This window comes from Lipophrys pholis (genome assembly GCF_963383615.2).
Source record: "Lipophrys pholis genome assembly, chromosome: 18".
NCBI classification, from domain to species: Eukaryota; Metazoa; Chordata; class Actinopteri; order Blenniiformes; family Blenniidae; genus Lipophrys; species Lipophrys pholis.
In genome coordinates this window covers 23,530,599-23,554,076 of record NC_137646.1, presented here as the reverse complement: position 1 = coordinate 23,554,076, position 23,478 = coordinate 23,530,599, and the positions used below count along the sequence as shown (strand labels likewise).

Sequence of the window (23,478 nt, the reverse complement as noted above, 5' to 3'; positions counted from 1 at the left end):
TATTTTAGGCCAGAATATAGTTCTTAAAATGTTGTTATGAGGTTGATATTTCAAGATCACGTTTACTTAAACATTTGTTCTGAGGTTTTCATGAGATCTAAATGTTTTGGTGTAAATCTAACAGTGTTCATGTACATTTATATTTGCTGCTGAGGGGAAAGATCCTGTTTAAAACTATTTAACTTGACTGAGAGGTGAAGGTACTACTGGCCATAGTGTTTTGTCTCAATTGCACTGAAGTGTTCTACCCATTATACTGGAGGTTCTACCGGAGGTTCTATCGGAGGTTCTACTGGTTCTACTGGAGGATGCTGTGGATTCAAACTAACACCATGCACTATTTGAATCCAGGACTCCTGAGGAACCTGAAGCCTGATCCAGTGGAGAAGAGGAACTCCTCCAGATGAGGAGTGAGGATTGTTTTTGATGTTTGAATTATTACATGTATATATTTTATTCATACATGAGTTAATAACTTACTGAACTGGTAGTGTGTCATTCTTTTTGTTCTATGTCCTCCTCATAGACCTCATAGTTGTTGAAATTCCTCCGAGACAATTTCTTCTTTAAAGCAACATTACATTGTTTATGAAATAACACAGACAAATGTTAAGTTCTATATTTTACAGTCATATACAATCATTTACAGTCTGTTGATCTCTCTGTTGATCTCGCTGTCTTTATCCATCTATCTCCATATATTTACACATGTCAAGAGAACATGAGTAGAGAACATGACTCCATGAGGAGAGCTTCCTGTCTAGATGTGGTTCTGCTCTCTGAGGTCTGCAGGTCGTTCTTCAGGAGCAGGTAGCTGGACAGTGAGTCTCGCTCGCACATCACTTCCTGCCAGGTCCCTCTGGGCGTCCTCAGTGTCACCTGGTCATCTCCATCATCATCCCTGGACCTTCCTCCTCCTCCTCCCTGGACCGTCCTTCTCCTCCCTGGACCTCCCTCTCCACCTCCATGATGTCACCCGATGCCACACAGACAACACTCAGACAGCAACCAGAGGACGTCTCTCCAGGCTCTCAGAAAGATGGAGCACCACCAGGTTTGGCCTGGTTCTGTTGGGTTTCAACCTGCCTGTCAGTTAAAATTCACATGAAAACATTTGATATATTTTGATGTAATCATGAATCAGAATTCATTGTGTACCTTCGTGTTCATGATTTTGATTATTGAAATAAAGCAGGTTGCCATTCCAGTGATATAATAACAACTGTGCACTGCAGGCATGGATATAGTACTTCCTCTGTCCCCCATCAGAAAGTACTTGGTGGATACAGTACTTCCTCCGTCACCCAGCAGAAAGTACCCAGCTGGTACCAGTACTTGCTGGTACATGGAGGATCTGTGCAGGACAAGAGCATCCTGCACAGATCCCCAGTTGTCAATGTACACATCAATAAGCCTCATATATTATAGAGTATTTTTTAACGACAGGTAGATGCAGGAAAGATTCTGCCTTGCTGACATGTTTCAGCTTCATCTGTAGTCTTCCTCAGAGCATCATCATCTGGTTGTGATGACATGTCGGTCTTTATCAGGTGACCGGCCAGATGATGATGCTCTGAGGAAGACTACAGATGAAGCTGAAACATGTCAGCAAGGTAGAGTCTTTCCTGCATCTACCTGTCGTTAAAAAATACTGTATAATATATGAGGTTAGAAAGAACTTTAGAATTTTACAAAACAATGTCATTATTCTATGTACATAATGTTTCTAACTTGTGTTATTACTGTTGTAGGTTCTGCTGAAGTTTATTAAATAAAAAAATTTCCTTTATCTTCTGCTTGATATCTATCTTTGCTCGACAGTGTAAGTGATGTGTGTATTTATGTATTTACTCTCACACAGTATAAGCCATTTATGTATTTATTCTAAAGAGAAATGATTGGAGTGCTTAACTGTAGGATGTATATAGACAAATGTAATAGAGTACATATTAATGACATGACCAGAAGGATGACAACAAGCAGCAGGTATGTGAAAAGCTGGTTACTTCATTTAATAAACATCAGGGATCTTCAGTAAAACAGCAAAATACTAGTTTATATTAGAAGAACATTTCTGATCAGCTGCTTTCATTGTTCAAGGAGATGAAGAGTAAAATAAAGGCTGTATAGGAGGTAGAAGTAATAGTAACACTGTCTTATACACAGAACTATACACTGTACTTTATACAGTACTGTACATGGTACTAAACACAGTACTGTACATTGTACTATACACGGTACAATACACTGCAATATACACAGCATGTATGTGACGGAAAAGGTACTATTTTAAAATAATGTTCTAAAATTTAGATCATCATATAAAATATCATGTACAAATCACCTTCCTGCTGAACTAGAGAGGCAACAGGTTCCTCCTCTTCCTCCTCCTCCTCCTCCTCAGCTTCAGGGTCCATCATCCAGCCATGACAGCCACCGCGTCATCAAGTACTCGTGTTCCAATTCTCCTTTAACGCCGATGCGTCCTCGTAAATTTGCATTTCCGCACTTCCGAGGACGCCTTGGAAGTAGTTCCTCGTGACGTAGGCGAGTACACACTGGCGCTCTAAGAATTAGAAAACGGCCTCATTCCCCGGCTCCTCAACGGAGGGGTAGCGGAAAATCGTAGCCGGCGGTCGCGTGTTCTTTCCGTAAACCCGCCCCGCCCCCCGACAACTCCCGTCCACTTCCCCAATCACAGACCGTCTCGCGTTGACTTGTTTTTAGGGACCGAGGCCAGGACCCTATTGTATTTCGTGTGTTTCTTCTTTCTTCGTTTATGGCACTCCTGGGGTGGCTTTGAACCCAAATGTGACCCACTAAACACGCTCAAATGTTGATCAAATTTGGCACGCTCATAAAGACTGGTGAAAAACTTAAGGAAATGTAAAAAAAATAACCCCCAGAGTGCTAAAATGTCTCTCTAGCGCCACCTAGAAACACGAAAACGACCACCGTGGCCTGTAGGAATGTCGGAGAGAGACCAAACCAAAACTCAATTGTTCGTCTCATCAAGACCTAAACTCAAGTGCTGACACCCATGACCTAAGTTCAAGAGGAAGTCTGCAATTTGCCTTTCAATGTAAGATTTTCACCCCTAAATACATTTGACCCCCCTAAACATGCTCACCAAATTGGGCATGCTCATCAACACTGGATAAAACTATAAGAAAATGTCAAATGTAACCCTGAGTGCCCAAATGTGCTCTCTAGCGCCACCTACAAACACTACAACGACCATCAAAAAACACTAAAGCAGTGACCACAGCCCACAGGAATGTCGGAGAGAGATCAAACCAATCCTTTTCTCTAGAAACCAGAAATATTAAGGTCAGGGTTGGGGTTAGGTGGTGGCCTATATGCCACAAGCTACATTAGTTTAGTTGGTTTGCAAAATAAAATCCCCCACATTTTTCAAAATAAACGTCCTTTTTTGTTAAAACCTTCACAATTTATATTTGTTCAATATTTAAAGGGGCCAGAGGTCATGATTGGGCCAATAGGGTGCGGGGTCCCAACCAACGCTGCTTGCAGCTTTCATTTTGTTTGCGTCTGCTCTGTTGTTTGTTTTAAGTTATTTTTTTTAAAGGAGTAAATAGTAATCGGATTAACTGTGGCTACACTGGTCTCTACATACCCGTTGCTGCAGAGGAAGGTCCACCTACCTTAAAAAAGTATATATGAAAGTTCAGGAACTGATTTACTGTTGTAAATAGGATAATAAAGGATGAGTTAAGTATACTGTTTTAAAATATTACTTATAACTTGGTTGTTGAGACTTGTATTTGAACAAAAGGTGTAATTCACATACTTGGTTAACCATAAGGTAAAATACTAATGGAATCATATATTGAAATCATACTTTATTTTTAGAAATTGTAGAGTAGATTTAAAAGGGTTAAAGATTGGGAAGAGGTGATACACAAGTACAACTTTGGAGGAGGGAGAATTATATTTATTATATAAAATAAAATGTAATTAGAAAAGAAGCAATAAACACATAATTTTTTTTTTAATTATCTTGACCTGCAGTGAAACGTACATAAAAGTAACATAAGTACATATACCATTGATGTATGTAATAAACTGTACATAATTGACAAATTGAATTACAACCTCTTGATGTGAGCGCCACATACTAAGTAAATTATTTTCCTTCTGTCTAACTTTTTTTCTGTTTGTTGCAGAATTCCACCACTTCACAGAAATAGTAAGCAGTCAGATTTATCGCTACGCTGTTTATATGAACAAATACCGTTGATACTTAAAAGAGGTACATTCATTAACACTGGACCTCCTTAACTCGGGCGGTATCCACTTCAATCAGTCATAGTTAAAAAACAAAAAACAAATTCAAGACAATAATGTGGAAAATATATCAAAACACTGAGTGATAAAGCAAATTGGATCAAGGCAAAACAGAAAATCTTTGATTACACTGGTCAACAGCCCAAAGATTGTCTGTTTTTTTCCCAACTGATTTAGAGTAATTTTGATGATTTGAATCCAAAAATAACACTGGTTTTGCTCAATCAGGTCAAGTTTTTTAACTAAGCCAGTTACAAGTTTTTTGACGTTTATGTTTGCATGTTGCAACTATCACAACTGGGATCAACAGAAAGAACCGGAGTAGCCTCGATCTTGAATCAGAACCTGTGGCTCACTGGGATAAAATTCCGGTTCCCGTCTTTGGAGAACTTCCTGACATTAGTGAGGAAGGTTCCTCCGGTAAACAAGTAATTGAGGAAGAAGAAGTGATTCTCAACGATGACGCGCCACATCCTTTCTCCCAAAAAGAGCTAAATGATCTATCAATGTCTATTACACAATTTACAGAAATCGAAGTTTGTCACATATAATTAATTTATACATGTGTTGGAAAACGATTTTTTTCTCAAAAACCTATTTCTGGTGAGAAATATTAACAAAAATATAATCGATGCAATCAGAAGATCGGACTTTCTTGAAACAACTTTGCGTTAAAACCTGATCGAGAGAAACGGACGTCATTTTCGGATTCAGCGGTGAAAAATTGTCCTAAATCAGTTGAAAAAACATAAGACAATTTACAAAAACATCTTTTTTTTTGTTACCCAGTATTATCACAGCAGCAGGTTCGGTAGGGAGGTTGAGCTCCTCAGGATAAGAGTTGGAGTTGCTCCGGCGGAGCAGAGTGTCGCCTCCCTGCGACTTAACGTGGCGAGGAGGTGTGGTTATGCACCAAGCAGTATCTCAAAGTATTGGATCTACTTGGAGAGAGGGGGTGACGGACAATAATTAGCTCCTCACAGATTGTCCATAACAAACACAATGTTCCTACACAAGGAGGGTGCACATTTTAAAAAATGAGTGTATTCACAGCGAAGCCATAGAGAAACAATCATGAGCTCTTGACCTGTGACGCTGGAGGGGGAACCAGCACATACATACAATCATTTTATACACATTCACATATCGTATATACGCTTTCATCTGTACAAAAAGTTCCATATTTACACGGCTCTTTCAGATTCCTGTACTGACCCAGTATAATGTATTTGTGTTTTCTTTCTTTGCACTATGAATCTGTTGAAATGTGTTTATGTTCTCAACTTATTCTCTTATTTTCTGTGAACTGTTGCCTCCGGTTGTGATATAATGTTAAATCAATGGATTGAAATCGGCTCCGTCTTTGTCTAGAACAGCTCTGCAACCGTTTTAACATGGAAGGCCGACAGGAGATACAGTCCACACAAAGGGTGACGATTCTGCAGCACATCCAGAGGAACCCCGGCTCGATGCCGGACTGGACCGTCACAGCTGTTCACACTGCACCACCGACACTCCGCGGATCTTCTGGTGGTTCCTCTGTCACTCACTGCTGGTCTCCTTTAAATCCACTTCCACCTGCAGAGAGATGAGCGGTGATGAGGAGAGTCTCTGGAGCAGCGAGGGCTTCAGTCCAGTTCAGATCAGGCTACAGTGCTTCCCCGATTGACTGACTGTGTCCTCTGCTGTCCGACCCTGAAGCTGCTCAGCGTTCTCCTCTCACAGCCTCACTGATCAGTCAAACACTGGATCTTTGTTCTCAGACTAACTGTGTTTAGTAGGAACCTGCTGGAAGCAGCATGGACTCACCTCAGAGTCTGCAGGCTGCAGTCTGGACTCTTCTCAAGATCAAGAAGCTGATTCACGTCCGACTCCTGCAGCTTGTTGTAACGCAGGTCGAGCTCCTTCAGGTGGGAGGGTTTGGTCTTCAGAGCTGAGGCCAGAGAAGAACAGCTGATCTTTGACAGGCTGCAGTTAAGCGTCCTGCAGAAAGAGATAAAACAGCAGAATAAATTAGGAGGAACCAATCAGATGTGTTCATGGGGAAATGATCAGCTCCACATTACTGTGTCCTGATCAATGAGCTGCTCTGTTGTTGTGGGTCTTCATCACACACATCATCCACATGTCAGCGCAACATTCACACTCCTCCTCGTGTCCACACACATCAGTAACAAGCTGCTGAGCTCAGTCCAGCTGAGCTGCAGGATCAGAGTCTCACATCACAGCTATTTACTGTTGAAGGAGGAGAAATGTTTGTCACAGGGGCCTTTTCCACCGGAAGTTCTGGTCCAGGGCCAGACTGAGCACCAGTTCTTTGTCTTTCCACCACCAAAGCTCCGGCCTATCAAGTGCCAAATGGGTGCCAAGCTGGCCCCACATCGTTGGTGGGCCAGACATGTCATCAGCTGGGGGCGGAGTTATCGCTGGAGTTATCGCTACCTCCAAGACAGAGGAGATTCTGAACCGGCAATCTGAAATCTACAGTGAACATGGAGTGGTTATAGAGAAAAAAAACAAAAAAAACACGTGGGAACGAGATAATAAGTTGCTCCCTCAAGTTAATACAAGGGAACGAGATAATTTAACCCACGATCGTGGAGCCGCGGCTCTCGAGAGTCAGTCAGCTGCGTCAGATATAATTCAGAAGCAGTTTTATTTTTCACGCTTTTCATGGTAACATCATTGTAACTTCCCTTCCAGGTCTTGTTTCATGTTATGACCGCAGGCTGAGGTCTGCGTGAGGCTGAGGACGCATGAAAGTTTGGATGTTTTAGCCATAAAACGAGAATTTTAATGGCTTCATGTGAAAGATAACTTTAATCAGCATGTTGCCATGGAAACGGCTGTAGAGCAGCATTCTATCATTCTACACCTCCATTCCTCCATGTTGAAGAATTTGATTCAGACACGTCCAGAAATAAAGTGACAGGAGCAGAAATTCACAATGTAATGCCGAAATGTTGAAAAATAAGCCCCAAAATGATTCACGTGTCATTATTATTAATAATTTTTTTCTCTATGGCCACTCCGGGGCTCCAGACTAAGCCGATGAATACAGTCCGTCTCCTTGTTCGTGTATGAGCGCTACATTGGTGAAATCGGTGAAGTACGACGTTTTGGAGTGACGAAATGACACGGCTCTCACTTGGCTCCGTTAACGGTGGAAAAACCACCTGCTCTTTGGCGGTGCTCTTTAAGAACTGACCCTGAACTAGAACCTGGACCTTTTTGGTGGAAAAGCCCTAACAGTGAACTGACCTCAGAGTCTCCAGACTACAGAGTGAACTCTCTAGAAAACCACACAGCTGCTCAACTCCTGGATCCTGCAGCTGGTTCTCACTCAGGTCCAGATGTTTCAGATGTTCCAGGTGGGAGGGGTTGGACTTCAGAGCTGAGGCCACAGAGGAACAGCTGATCTCTGACAAACTGCAACTAAACAACCTGAATAAAGAGAGAAAGCAAAGTTACTCTGACTGTACAACTCCTGATTCAACCTATTTAATTTCTCGACGTGACCTGGTGGTATGAGCTCACTAGTGGTTGGTGTTCAATTATTTTGTCTTGTTTAATTCTGCCTTTGCTCTCCAAACTGTTGACTTTATAAATGTATGTGTCTGTTATGATTTATTTATCTATCTTATAGAATAGTTTAGATATTGTGGGTTTTTTGCTTTAACAGGCATTGTGGACAAGGTGAAAGGCAAAGAAAGACATCATCTTGTTCAGGAAGTGTAGGCAGCCGTCGAGAAAGTCCCGAATCAGCAGGACGGCAGTAGCATGGACTAAATGGGACATTGTCCTGCAATGCAAGATCACCTGGTTCAATATTTGGAAAGCAGATTACCATCGCAACAGCTTTTCAGTCCAGGCCGTTTATGACCGTTTAACCTCTGGAGGTTCACGACAGACAAAGAGGAAGGCCATCAGGTTTGCAGCTGAAACCTCAGTTTAAGCTGCGGGGACACAAGCTGTGTTCTGATCAACCCTGGTCGGGTTTGACTCAGAGGGTGTCTGATGTTGAAAGGCCCAAAACACCCACTGATCCCAGGTCACATCACCGATGACGTGTCCCAGCACATCCACAAGACGTATCGTCCAACTTTCTTTAAAGGATTTTAATTATAAAAGCTGTATTTTTTTCAATCTGCAAGATAGAATATTTTTGATAGAAAATTTTTGCAATATCTTGTCCTATCTTGTGAATTCGTTATGATATAAAATCAGGGAATAACCAAACTAAATGAATGAAATGAGGCAGTTCATCTGGATGTGGAATACGTGTCATTTCCCTGTGGCCATGGTGACACTTGGCGGAGGTCAAATCTCTGATTGCTTTTGTTCTCAGTGATTTGATCTTTGATTCTGTTCGGTGTTGAGACCAGTTGGGCTCCAGAAAATAACAGTGCCCAGTGGGATCGCATGTCAGTCAAGGTTACTTGACAAAAAGCCCAACAAGTCAAGAGTTTGCAGAGTTTGTGACAGTTTGGATCTCCAGATGGGTCAGGGTTAGTGATGAGATCAGTGACACTTTATCCAGGAGTGATCAGCCCAACACAACTTTCACTGCACACAAACTCAAACATTGAGTCTGACCTCAGAGTCTCCAGACTACAGAGTGGATTCTCCAGAAAACCACACAGCTGCTCAACTCCTGGATCCTTCAGCCGGTTCCTACTCAGGTCCAGATGTTTCAGGTGTTTGATTAGGGAGGGGTTGGATTTCAGAGCTGAGGCCACAGACAAACTGCTGATCTCTGACAACCTGCAGTTAAACAACCTGAATAAAGAGAGAAAGAAGTGAGATTAGGGGACAAAGTTTCATGTTAAAAACATTTGAGAGCAGAAGAAGGTTCAGTCTGGAAGAGTCTCAGCAGGAGAAGAGCTCTTTTCAGTCAAATCTCAGATCCATAGCTAACACAGCCGCTACACACCGAGGACTTCTTCTCTTTTTCAGGGACGCACATGAGCTCAGTTTAACAAGACAAACCAAAATTTACTGGGACTGTATAACTCTTGATTCAACCTTCAGAAAGTGAACTGACCTCAGAGTCTCCAGTTTACAGTTTGGACTCTCCAGTCCAGCACACAGAAACTTCACTGAAGAATCCTTCAGGTCACCGTTACTCAGGTCTACTTCGGTCAGGTGGGAGGGGTCAGACCTCAGAGCTGAGGAGATCACTTCCCAGTGAGAATCAGTGAGGTCACATAAAGAAAATCTGTAATGAGACACAGAGAGGACACATGGTTGGACTCCTGCTGTTTGACATCAGAGCTTCAGCTCATCCTCTCTGGGTTCATGTGCACATGAAGGTGAGTTCCACATGTTGTGATCATGTCCCGAGTTCAAAATGTTGACATGAAGGTGTGGAGTGTGTTGTGTTAACTACAGTGTAACGCTGTGATGTGATTACACTTTCACACCAGAGGGGTCGCTGTGTGATTGAGATTAGATTGAAGAAGAGGAGCAAGTGCATTTGGAGTTTGTCAGAGTAGCATCCTTAGTTTAAAAAAGTGTGTTGTTTCCCTATTTGTACTCCCTCTAGTGGACTAAACATGTATAAACTACTTTATTATGATATTGATGATTGCAAATACATGGAGCATATCAATTATAAATTATATTCCATTAAAACTAATTATCAAAACTTTGTATATGTCTCATATAATTAAATCAGAGCATTAAGATTTACAGTCCTTGTTTGTATAAATATTGAAAACTGCCAATTTGTGAGCATTCATTTAAATTTTGCAACAGCAGCAAGTTTCATGAAATTATTTTGAATAAAATGTCATTTTGGTTTTTAAACAAAAAAATTGGAAACTCTTCAAAACGAAAAGTATCTTTAATTAGGTAAATGATAATTAATAATAATTTGTGGTATATAATCCGACCAGTCGACTATCAAAATGTGGACTCACCGAAACTTCCTGCAGTTCCTCACAGCTGGCATCAGTCTCCTTCGTCCCTCCAATGAGGTGTTGAACTTCTCCAGGTCCAACTCCTCCAGGACCTGGTCGGACATCTGTAGCATGTAGGCCAGAGCAGAGCAGTGGATCTCAGAGAGTTCCTTCTTTGATCGTTTCTCTGACTTCAGGAAGTCTTGGATCTCCTGATGTACTGAGAGGTCCTTCATCTCCATCAGACAGTGGAAGATGTTGATGCTTCTGTCAGGAGACATTTTATCACTCCTGATCTCCTTCAGGTTCTTGATGACCTTCTGGATGGTTTCTGGACTGCTCTCTGTCTGACCCAGCAGACCTTCTAAGAGTCTCTGGTTGGATTTCAGAGAGAGGCCATGAAGGAAGCGGACAAACAGGTCCAGGTGGCCATTTTTACTGCCGAGGGATTTCTCCATGACTTTGTTCAGGAAATCATCGAGAGATGTGAAATCATGATCCTCTCCAGTGAAAGCCTTCAGTACGTCTGTCTTCTTGTTGGTGAAACAGTAGAACAAGTAGACTGCAGCCAGAAACTCCTGAACACTCAGATGGATGAAGCTGTAGACGTGTTTCTGGAAGATCACAGCTTCTATTTTAAAGATCTCAGTACAGATTCCAGAGTACAGCGAGGCCTCAGCAACATCTAGACCACATTGCTCCAGGTCTTCTTGGTAGAACATGATGATTCCTTTCTCCAGATGTTCCAAGGCCAGCCTGCCCAGCTTCAGAAAAACCTCTCCGTCAGCCTCCGTCAGCTCCTGTGGACCTGTCTCATGTCCTTCATGGAACTTGAGCTTCTTCCTGTGTGTCTGAACCAGCACAAAGTGGGAGTACATGTCAGTCAGGGTCTGGGGCAGCTCTCCTCTCTGCTCTGTGGTCAACATGTGCTCCAGAACTGTAGCAGTGATCCAGCAGAAGACTGGGATTCCACACATGACGTGGAGGCTCCTGGATGTCTGGATGTGGGAGATGATTCTGCTGCTCAGCTCCTCATCACTCAGTCTCCTCCTGAAGTACTGCTCCTTCTGGGCGTCAGTGAAGCCTCGCACTTCTGTCAGTCTGTCCACACATGACGGAGGGATCTGATTGGCTGCTGCGGGTCGGGAAGTGATCCAGACCTGAGCCGAGGGCAGCAGATTCCCCCGGATGAGGTTTGTGAGCAGCAGGCTGACTGAAGACTTGTGTGAGACGTCGACCACCAGCTGGGAGCTGCTGAAGTCCAGGGAAAGTCTGCTTTCATCCAGGCCGTCAAAGATGAAGAGCAGCCTGCAGACAGCCAGCTCCTCTGCTGTCACCTTCTGTAAGGCTGGATGGAAAACATGGAGCAGCATGAGAAGACTGTAGGGCTGCTCTCTGATCAGGTTCAGCTCCCTGAAGGAGAGCACCACCAGCACACTGACGTCCTGGTTCTCCAGGCCCTCGGCCCAGTCCAGAGTGAACTTGTGCACCGAGAAGGTTTTTCCACTGCCGGCCACGCCGCTGGTCAGAACCACTCGGATGTGTCTGTGCTGCTCAGCTGAGGCTCTGAAGATGTCCTTGCACCTGATGGCAGTGTCATGGAGGCTCTCCTTCCTGGAAGATGTCTCCAGCTGCATCAGCTCCGGTTCCCTCTGAAGCTCCTCACTGTGTCCCTCTGTGATGTGGAGCTCAGTGTAGATCCTGTTGAGGAGGGTTCCTCCTCCTGGTTCATCAATTCCTTCACTCACACGTTCACATCTGCTCCTCAGACTCTTCTTGTGTTCCTCTAAAAACTGCTGTTGTCCATTGCTCCAATAGACTGGATCCTTTAGGACGTCCTGACACAAAGCACAGCAGGATGACGGCTGTTGCTCCTCACAGATATCACTGCTCTTCCTTCTTCTGTGGACACAAAGCAACATTTACACTGAGCAACACAACACACAGCAAAGACACAAAGATCCAGCTTCAACTCTCACTGGTTCAAAATATTGGAGCTGAGCCTTAAAGTGAGCACAACACCTCTCACTCTGGTTTTGAAAAAAAAAAAAAACCCAAAAAAACAAACAGCTTCTTACTTTGTGGCTGGAGGTCCAGGTTCTGCACTGAAGTGTGGAGGACGTTCTTTGGACCAGTCACTCTTCAGAGACAAACAGCTGGATCCTGACGACCCTGTTGTTAGTCTGAGCTGCTGACATCTGTGCACACACACACACTTAATGTTAGTGCATCAACCAGATGCACTTTAAGAGCAAAATAAGATGATTTCGAACCCGTGGACAGTTTTAACAGTTCAGTAAAGTCATCATAAACACAATGGGTCAAACAAGTGCGGTATCTTCTCGTTTGGTGTTGTTTGTGGATTTTGCAGGAGCACCTGACGTCTCTTACCTGTCAACAGACTCTGATCTGTGCTCCTCTTCATCCACATCAGACATGTTCAGTCAGGCTGAGAGAGAAAGCAGCAACAAGAATCAGGACAAACCTGCTCAAGACTCACTCATCCAAAACAGGCGAGCGACTTCCTTTGCTGCAGATAACAGCAGAAACACGTAAAACACTTGGAAACTTTATTGTCAATGTGGTTAAAATGCGATCATAAAAACAGCTACTGGTTTATACGGAGCTTTTTTTTTTTTTTTGAGTTTTTAAACATTTGCCGTTACAAGCAGCAACAAGTGTTGCTCCAGGAAGTCGGTCCCTACGCAATCCGAAATACCGTTAAACACGCCAGAACTTTTAACTTTGTCCATTTTTAAAGTTTACAACGGCACACAAAACAACACCAAACTTCTTTCTTCTAATTATCCGTCTGATGTACGGTTTTACGGTGCAAGAATAACTCACTTTTATCAGCTACTGACCAGATGAAAAACAGTAGTGGTAAGGTAACATTATAGGAAACGCTTACGTTTATTTAAACAACCGGACCGCAACTGCTGCCGCCCAAAGGTTCCGCTTATGTGTCGCTTACATTTAATATATTGTCCTCCCATATCAGTTATGATAGATAAATTAACAGGGCTGTTATATAACTGCAATGGGACGATATTAACCCCAACAGCTAAAGATGATCACCTTATAACAAATAAAAGCAATAGAATTCAAATGAACAGAAATATGGTAGCACATTTCGAAGCAAAGCTCCAGTGTTATTAGTCAATTAGTCATCATAAATAATTTTTTCTTCACAGATGATCAGCTCTTTGAACTATTTTAGCAGTTTTATCTCCTTCACATTGACCTTCTGTTGTTTGATGACATGTTAGAATGTGATGCAGCATTAAAAAAAGTTAAAATATGTTCATATACTGAAAACTTGCTGGAAGCAGAATGGAGCCACTTCTGAGGTTGTTAAACAGCAACATGTGGCACCTGAGCGGTGGGCTGCAGAGCCCTGGACCTTCACGGGAATCATTTCTTCAGAAGCTTCATTTTTACACTAGTTTTGTCAACACAAAGCAAGCCGTCTGACCACTAACCCATCAGTAATGTTCCTGTACACAGGACACAAATCTGACCAACTTCACAGGCCTGACGGGGCAGCACATTTTTCTCTTTTCATGATTACATTTATTTTTCTTACAGTTGAAACAAGCAGACAAACCATTTAAGTCACTCCTCGATTCTATAACTCACCCTTAACTTAAATGGATTTGTATACACACTGTCCATGATACACTGATGGAATACAGTAATGATTAGATTTGGCGAAAAAAGGAGGGTAACTTTTAATCAAGCAGGCCCTGTGAAGTCCGTCATTGTTATAAACTTACTATTTTATTTTGTGTTGCCTCTCCAGGTGTGATATAATATAGTGAAATCTGAGTTTTAAATCCTGTCACCCAGTGTGCCACAATCACCAGCAAGTTTAACTCAAATATAAAGAAAAAAAACTGGAGTTGAGATGGTGAGGCTTTAATTTAAAAAATTTATTTACAGGAAAAGTAGTGGATGAACATACGCACACACACACACACACACACACACACACACACACACACACACACACACACACACACACACACACACACACACACACACACACACACACACACACACACACACACACACACACACACACACACACACACACACACACACACACACACACACACACACACACACACACACACACACACACACACACACACACACACACACACACACACACACACACACACACACACACACACACACACACACACACACACACACACACACACACACACACACACACACACACACGACCCCTGGTTGAATGCTGGACTCTCACAGCTCTTCACTAAGCAGATCTTCTGGTGGCTCCTTTGTAACTCACTGCTGGATGACGCTCTGCCCTCCTCATTGGATCTTCAGGACAAACGTTGTCCTCTCTGCTCTCACACCAGCTCCTTTATCTTGGCTTCCAGCTGCAGAGAGAGCAGAAGTGATGATGAGAGTCTCTGGAGCAGCGAGGGCTTCAGTCCAGTTCAGATCAGGCTACAGTGCTTCCCTGATTGACTGACTGTGTCCGACCCTGAAGCCGCTCAGCGTTCTCCTCTCACAGCCTCACTGATCAGTCAAACACTGGATCTTTGTTCTCAGACTAACTGTGTTTAGTAGAAACCTGCTGGAAGCAGCATGGACTCACCTCAGAGTCTGCAGGCTGCAGTCTGAACTCTTCTCAAGATCAAGAAGCTGATTCACGTCCGACTCCTGCAGCCCGTTGTCACTCAGGTCGAGCTTCTTCAGGTGGGAGGGGTTGGTCTTCAGAGCTGAGGCCAGAACAGAACAGCTGATCTTTGACAAATTGCAGTACTCCAACCTGAATGAAGAGAGAAAGCAGCGGTATCAATGAGGAGGAACCAATCACATGTGAGCAGGAGAGAAATGAGCAGCTCCACATTATCCACACATCATCCACATGTCAGCACAATATTCAAACTCCTCCTCATGTCCACACACATCAGTAACAAGCTGCTGAACTGCAGGATCAGAGTCTCACATCACAAACATTTCTCCTTCTACAACAGCAGCAGACAGCCAACTGACCCCAGAGTCTCCAGACTACAGAGTGGACTCTCCAGAAAACCACACAGCTGCTCAACTCCTGAATCCTGCAGCTGGTTCTCATTCAGGTCCAGATGTTTCAAATGTTTCAGGAGGGAGGGGTTGGACTTCAGAGCTGAGGCCACAGAAGAACAGCTGACCTTTGACAAACTGCATCTACACAACCTGAATATAGAGAAAAAGAAATGTGATTACAGAACAAATCATTAAGCGTTGAAGACGATTTAGATTTAAATAGTTTAGAAATGTAAAGTCCAAACAGCCGAAGACAAAAGGAGGAGAAGCGTCTCGTCAACATGCTGTAGCTTCATTGAACTCAGTGACTGCTGAACACACCAAAACCTCACAAGTAAAGATGTCAGCATCAACTCTTTGTTGACCTCAGGTTCTCTTCAGAGGTCCACTTGTCAATTATCTGACTTTGATTTTTTTTTATTTTTATTTTTTTTTAAATGCTGGTCAACAAAAGCAGCCATGACAAGATGGACCACTCTGTCCAGGATGCTCATCGTCATGGCTGTGGCCCTCCGGATGTCTGCTCGTCACGCAGCACATTCTTCAGAAGACCAGCAAACTTTCACCGATTCACCATTCATCACTGCAATAACCGTCCAGCCATCCAGTTCTCTGAGTGGAGCCCCTACAACCTGCAGAACCAGGGTGAGCAGAACTCCTCCACTGCACCAGATATCTCAAAAGCTCCTTTACAGCCAGATCACAGATCTAACAGAGCTGCTACACACCGAGGACGACTTCTCCGTTTCATGGACACACGAGCTCAGTTTGACGACAAAGAGCACGAAACAAAGCCACGTTTACTCCGACTACAACTCTTGAGCTTCTATCAACGAATGAAGTAAGTTGAATCATTAACAGGGTTGTAAGGGTGACTTTGAGAATGTATTCTGTTACAAATACAAGTTACAAGTTGAAAGATGTAATCAGTACCTTACTCCAACACAAAATTAAAGTAATATACCAGGTTACCTTTGGATGACTTCAAAGCGAGTAAAGGAGATTTGTCAATTGTTCAGTGTTTTTCTTTCAAGAAACATTTTACTTAATAACCAAACCAACCAACCAATAACCAAGATCACTGGACATCAAGCCAACAAGTCAAGAGTTTGCAGAGTGAGTGAGAGTTTGGCGCTCCAGCTGGGAGATCAGTGACTCTTCCTCCAGGAGAGATCAGCCTGCTTTGAAAGGGGAAGGTCAACATGGAGTGTGTCAGAGGTTGAGAGTGAAATTATCCACTGCAGCACCTTTCTTGAACTGTGGAGCTCCACAACACTCTGTGGATTACTCCTGTAACTGTGGCAGAGAAGAAGTCTCAGTTTCTCATGGAGATCCTCAGTGTGGATCATCTCATATCAGCCTGATGTCTGACCTTTAGTGTCAACACAACTTTCACTGCACACAAACTCAAACATGGAGTCTGACCTCAGAGTCTCCAGACTACAGAGTGGACTCTCCAGAAAACCACACAGCTGCTCAAGTCCTGAATCCTGCAGTTGGTTCCAACTCAGGTCCAGATGTTTCAGATGTTTCAGGAGGGAGGCGTTGGACTTCAGAGCTGAGACCACAGAAGAACAGCTGATCTCTGACAACTTGCAGTCATTCAACCTGAATAAAGAGAGAAAGAAGCAGAATAACTGAGAAGGAACCAATCGGATGTGTTGATGGAGAAATGAGCAGCTCCACTTTACTGTGTCCTGATCAATGAGCTGCTCTGTTGTTTTAGATCTTCATCACACACATCATCCACATGTCAGCACAACATTCACGCTCCTCCTCATGTCCACACACATCAGTAACAAGCTGCTGAGCTCAGTCCAGCTGAGCTGCTCAAAAACAGTAACAGACAGTCAACTGACCTCAGAGTCTCCAGACTACAGAGTGGACTCTCCAGAAAACCACACAGCTGCTCAACTCCTGGATCCTGCAGCTGGTTCAAACTCAGGTCCAGATGTTTGAGGAGGGAGGGGTTGGACTTCAGAGCCAAGGCCAGACAAGAACAGCTGATCGCTGACAAACTGCCTCTAAACAACCTGAACATAGAGAAAGAAGTGAGATTACAGACTGGAAGAGTTTCTAAAGTCCAAACAGCTGAAGCCTGCAGGAGGAGGAGAGCTCAGTCCATCTCTGTCTCGCCAACGTCTGGATCAGACCCCTCATGTCACACACACACACACACACACACACACACACACACACACACACACACACACACACACACACACACACACACACACACACACACACACACACACACACACACACACACACACACACACACACACACACACACACACACACACACACACACACACACACACACACACACACACACACACACACACACACACACACACACACACACACACACACACACACACACACACACACACACACACACACACACACACACACACACACGATCCTTCAGTGCTTCACATCATCTTCCCGTCCCAAAGAGATGGATGTGAGGGTCCTTCTCCATCATTTCTCCAAATACAGTTTTCATCCATTTAATTTATGTGGCCGAGGAACACTTGACAAATGAACAACAAACAGACGGAACATTTGATTGATGAAACATATGATCTTCACTGATCTTTACTAAAACATTAACTAGGTCTTGAACCAGTGTTACAAAGCATTTGCAGTGTGCCATCTTGTCAAAGTCACAGTTGAAAATGTGACTTTTTTTTTTTTTTGTGCAGCCATAATGTCTGTGATTGAGACGTCTTTCTCATATTGGACCTCAGTGGTTGTTTCATCCAACTGTTTAGAGTTGTAACGCTAATTTGTTCAGCTTCAGTTTATACGTATAATCTCAGATTAAACTCTGGTTTTAAGTTTTTCAGGACGGAATTAATCTTTTCATCTTGTTGTACTGGTGACAATGACAAGACATTTCTATTCTATTCTATTTATATTCATTTTAAGATAAACCAACTTCTATCAAAAAATGGTAAACCCCAAAATACAAATAATGAGTAACCATTCATAATTTCCCTGTTTTTGAATCTTAATTTGCTACAAAAAAGAAAATAAGAAATAAAGCTTAGTTTAAAAAAAATAAAAAACATATTCCATAGGTTTTAATTCCGTAGAATCCTCATAAACTCCACTCAAGTAATTTGACTTCAACAGAATCTAACTTTACAGTAGAAAGTGAACTGACCTCAGAGTCTCCAGTTTACAGTTTGGACTCTCCAGTCCAGCACACAGAAACCTCACTGATGAATCCTCCAGTCTGCTGCCACTCAGGTCCAGCTTGGTCAGGTGGGAGGGGTCAGACTTCAGGGCTGAGGAGATCACGTCCCAGTGAGAATCAAAGAGGTCACAGTCGTCAATTCTGCAATGAGACACAGGGACGACATGACAGGAACTACTTTCTACAAACAGGACTGAGACATTTCACCACGATGACACGTGGACTCACCGAAACATCCTGCAGTTCCTCACAGCGGGGACCAGTCTCCTTTGTCCCTCCTGTGATGTGTTGTACGTGTCCAGGTTCAACTCCTCCAGGACCTGGCCGGACACCTGCAGCATGTAGGCCAGAGCAGAGCAGTGGATCTCAGAGAGTCTCGTTGATCGTTTCTCTGACTTCAGGAAGTCTTGGATCTCCTGATGTACTGAGAGGTCCTTCATCTCCGTCAGACAGTGGAAGATGTTGATGCTTCTGTCAGGAGACATTGTGCCGCTCTTGATCTTCTTCAGGTTCTTGATGACCTTCTGGATGGTTTCTGGACTGCTCTCTGTCTGACCCAGCAGACCTCCTAAGAGTCTCTGGTTGGACTTCAGAGAGAGGCCATGAAGGAAGCGGACAAACAGGTCCAGGTGGCCATTTTTACTGCCGAGGGATTTCTCCATGATTTTGTTCAGGAAATCATCGAGAGATGTGAAATCATGATCCTCTCCAGTGAAAGCCTTCAGTACGTCTGTCTTCTTGTTGGTGAAACAGTAGAACAAGTAGACTGCAGCCAGAAACTCCTGAACACTCAGATGGATGAAGCTGTAGACGTGTTTCTGGAAGATCACAGCTTCTATTTTAAAGATCTCAGTACAGATTCCAGAGTACAGCGAGGCCTCAGCAACATCCAGACCACATTGATCCAGGTCTTCTTGGTAGAACATGATGATTCCTTTCTCCAGCTGTTCCAAGGCCAGCCTGCCCAGCTTCAGAAAAACCTCTCCGTCAGCCTCCGTCAGCTCCTGTGGACCTGTCTCATGTCCTTCATGGAACTTGAGCTTCTTCCTGTGTGTCTGAACCAGCACAAAGTGGGAGTACATGTCAGTCAGGGTCTGGGGCAGCTCCCCTCTCTGCTCTGTGGTCAACATGTGCTCCAGAACTGTAGCAGTGATCCAGCAGAAGACTGGGATTCCACACATGACGTGGAGGCTCCTGGATGTCTGGATGTGGGAGATGATTCTGCTGCTCAGCTCCTCATCACTCAGTCTCCTCCTGAAGTACTGCTCCTTCTGGGCGTCAGTGAAGCCTCGCACTTCTGTCAGTCTGTCCACACATGACGGAGGGATCTGATTGGCTGCTGCGGGTCGGGAAGTGATCCAGACCTGAGCCGAGGGCAGCAGATTCCCCCGGATGAGGTTTGTGAGCAGCAGGCTGACTGAAGACTTGTGTGAGACGTCGACCACCAGCTGGGAGCTGCTGAAGTCCAGGGAAAGTCTGCTTTCATCCAGGCCGTCAAAGATGAAGAGCAGCCTGCAGACAGCCAGCTCCTCTGCTGTCACCTTCTGTAAGGCTGGATGGAAAACATGGAGCAGCATGAGAAGACTGTAGGGCTGCTCTCTGATCAGGTTCAGCTCCCTGAAGGAGAGCACCACCAGCACACTGACGTCCTGGTTCTCCAGGCCCTCGGCCCAGTCCAGAGTGAACTTGTGCACCGAGAAGGTTTTTCCACTGCCGGCCACGCCGCTGGTCAAAACCACTCGGATCGGTCTGTGCTGCTCAGCTGAGGCTCCGAAGATGTCCTGACACCTGATGGCAGTGTCATGGAGGCTCTCCTTCCTGGAAGATGTCTCCAGCTGCATCAGCTCCGGTTCCCTCTGAAGCTCCTCACTGTGTCCCTCTGTGATGTGGAGCTCAGTGTAGATCCTGTTGAGGAGGGTTCCTCCTCCTGGTTCATCAATTCCTTCACTCACACGTTCACATCTGCTCCTCAGACTCTTCTTGTGTTCCTCTAGAACCTTCTGCAGACCAGCACCTGCTCAAAGACAACAACAATCAGACCTGCACACAGACAACAGTGAAGACAGACGAGTCCCTCAGCAGACACGTGTCCAGTCTTACTCTGTGCAGTTCTGCTTCTGGATCTTTCTGCACACTGAGGACAGCAGGAGGCTCCTGATGAAGAACCTTGGTCCCAGTGTGAGCTGCTGCACTGTCTGCAGACCTGGTGTCCACAGCTCCACCAGATTGGATCCTTCAGGACGTCCTGACACAAAGCACAGCCGGACAGCTGCTGCTCCTCACAGACATTCCTCTGTCTGTGGACACAAAGCAACGTTTACTCTGAGCAACACAACACACAGCAAAAATCCATCTTCAACTCTTCAAAGGAAAACAAACAGCTTCTTACTTTGTGGCTGGAGGTCCAGGTTCTGCACTGAAGTGTGGAGGACGTTCTTTGGACCAGTCACTCTTCAGAGACAAACAGCTGGATCCTGAAGACTCCGCTGTGTGTCTAAGCTGCCAACATCTACACCCACACCCACACCCACACCCACACCCACACCCACACCCACACACACACACACACACACACACACACACACACACACACACACACACACACACACACACACACACACACACACACACACACACACACACACACACACACACACACACACACACCTTTATGAAAGATAGAAAACCGACGTGCTAATTTTAGCCAGTGAGTCTTTTAAAACATTATGGTCCAATGTGTCAAAGGCCTTGAAAAGAAATCAATAACAGAAGCAATGTCGGTTTCTATTCATGGCCATGAAAATATCTTCCAGTGCTGTGTGATCATTTTTTAAACCAGAGTAATAAAAGAACTGCTTTTTATAAAAATGCAACTAAAAGTTCACTGTCCAAGATCCAATTCCTGTAGCAGTCGCCCTGCACACCGTGTGGCTCCTCGCTCTCACACTGTGTCAGAAATTCAACACTCTCCCATGCTGGACTTTGCACCTGGCCCTTGTCTGGGCTGTCAGGTGAGTTGAAGTGGCTCTGGCAGCTGATTAGGACGCCCCCTGGTGGCCTCTCTTTAGAAATTTACTCAGCACTTCCGAATGGGAGGAGGCCCCGGGGTCAGCCCAGGACTCGCTGGAGAGATTATACCACTGGCTTGAGCCGGGAGCGGCTCAGGGTCCCCCAAGAAGAGCTGGGGGAAGTTGCAGTGGACAGAGACGTCCGAGCTTCCTTGTTATCTATACTGCAGCCAAGACCCCCAAACGGACTGAGATGGTTTTGAGGAAATAAGAAAAAAATACTTTTTCTTACTTTGCTGAAGGTTCAGGTTCAGCACTGAACTCTGGTGGAAGATACTTGGACAGGTCACTCCTCATAGACAACCTGCTGGATGCTGACGATCCTGATGTGTGTCTGACACACACACACACACACACACACACACACACACACACACACACACACACACACACACACACACACACACACACACACACACACACACACACACACACACACACACACACACACACACACACACACACACACACACACACACACACACACACACACACACTGAGTTGTGTTGAGCTTTTTTTGTTTTTCTTGGATTTTTAAGGAGAATCTGACAAAGACTCAAAAGAGAAGCAAAACATATTTCTCCCTGTGAACTTGGTTTGCGATTAATAATTTTGAGTACAGATGTAATATTGAGAACAGAAGATGTTCAAAACGAGTGAACGTTTCTCTCTGAGCAATAAAACAAAGACACAAGAAACAAGCAGTGCTGCATCTTTTCTCCATTTGGTGAAGTCTCTTACCTGTCCTCAGACTCTGCTCTGTGCGCCTCTTTATCCACATCACACATGTTCATGCAGGCTGAGAGAAGTCACCCACACCCACACCCACACACACACACACACACACACACACACACACACACACACACACACACACACACCCACACACCCACACACCCACACACCCACACACCCACACACCCACACACACACACACACACACACACACACACACACACACACACACACACGGTTTGTTTAGAAGAAGTCCGCAGAGACTAAACTTACTCCCACTATGACATTAGAAGATGGAAGTTGGACAAACACTCGCCTGTTTTTTCTTTCTCTGACAGAATCGACTGTGAGTTGGACTCTGGACTCACTCGCTGCTTCACTTCATGGCTCCCTGGTTGCACTCTTGTCCCTGGATCACCTCATCGCAGCAAATTTAAAGTTCAGTGATTTCGCAATCGCGCGTCTCAAGCTGGAAAGATTCAGTCTTCTTCTTCTTGATTTCCGGCAAGCTGTAAGCCGTACGGCATAATGCTGCCCCCTACCGTCTAAACAAGATATCACTCCACCAGCTCAAATCCTCTCATACAACCCTGAGGAGTGGAGGAATTTTAATAGGGGGGTATTATTATAGCAAAACTATTTGTCTATTCGCATGGAGAGTTGTCTGTCTGTACCTCAATCTGTCTGTACCTCAATCTATGTGTCTGAAGTTAGAGTTGTCGATGTGTAAAAGGATTTGTCAACGTGAACCTGAATCTGAAAAGTCTACGCATATGAATACAAGTGCTGAAAATACCGACAACTCACCATTTATGAGTCGCTCAGTTTCACAATTGGCTTTTTTTTTTTTTTTTTTACACGTGACTTTTGCTACACTTCTGCCGTCTGATGGATTCGAAGCTGTAAAACCTGGGTTTTGCTGCCCTGAAGCAAGGAATGAGACCGTCTGAAGAATGGAAGGAGAGAATATTTATTATCAAATCTAAAACTGTTCTGAATCAATTGAATACTCCACTAAAATAACTCAGAATTCTATACGTCCACCTCTGATGACAGCGCTTATGAAACAAAAATAGAAAAGAGGTTGTATTATCTATCGACTGCAGCGTCTGTGGGACATGCTGAGGGCTGAAAGTCCGACGCAAAAGCAGATTTATTCACATTCAGTAGAGAAATACACCCAAAGCATCAACGG

General features: G+C 44.3%; 1 protein-coding gene across 1 annotated transcript; it reads right to left on the bottom strand.

The window, feature by feature from the left end:
• Positions 1 to 4,001: 4,001 nt before the first annotated feature.
• LOC308123975 (uncharacterized protein) lies at positions 4,002 to 22,713 on the bottom strand. The gene is given in 20 exon segments (XM_080486730.1): positions 4,002 to 5,886; positions 6,118 to 6,291; positions 7,570 to 7,752; positions 8,905 to 9,087; positions 9,353 to 9,526; positions 10,230 to 12,110; positions 12,287 to 12,406; positions 12,600 to 12,650; positions 14,854 to 15,015; positions 15,243 to 15,425; positions 16,701 to 16,883; positions 17,135 to 17,308; positions 18,448 to 18,621; positions 18,709 to 20,494; positions 20,581 to 20,797; positions 20,801 to 20,878; positions 20,881 to 20,989; positions 21,781 to 21,882; positions 22,290 to 22,347; positions 22,600 to 22,713. Coding segments are annotated over 19 exon segments (6,003 nt in total). The 5' UTR covers positions 22,343 to 22,347; positions 22,600 to 22,713; the 3' UTR covers positions 4,002 to 5,870.
• Positions 22,714 to 23,478: the final 765 nt, after the last annotated feature.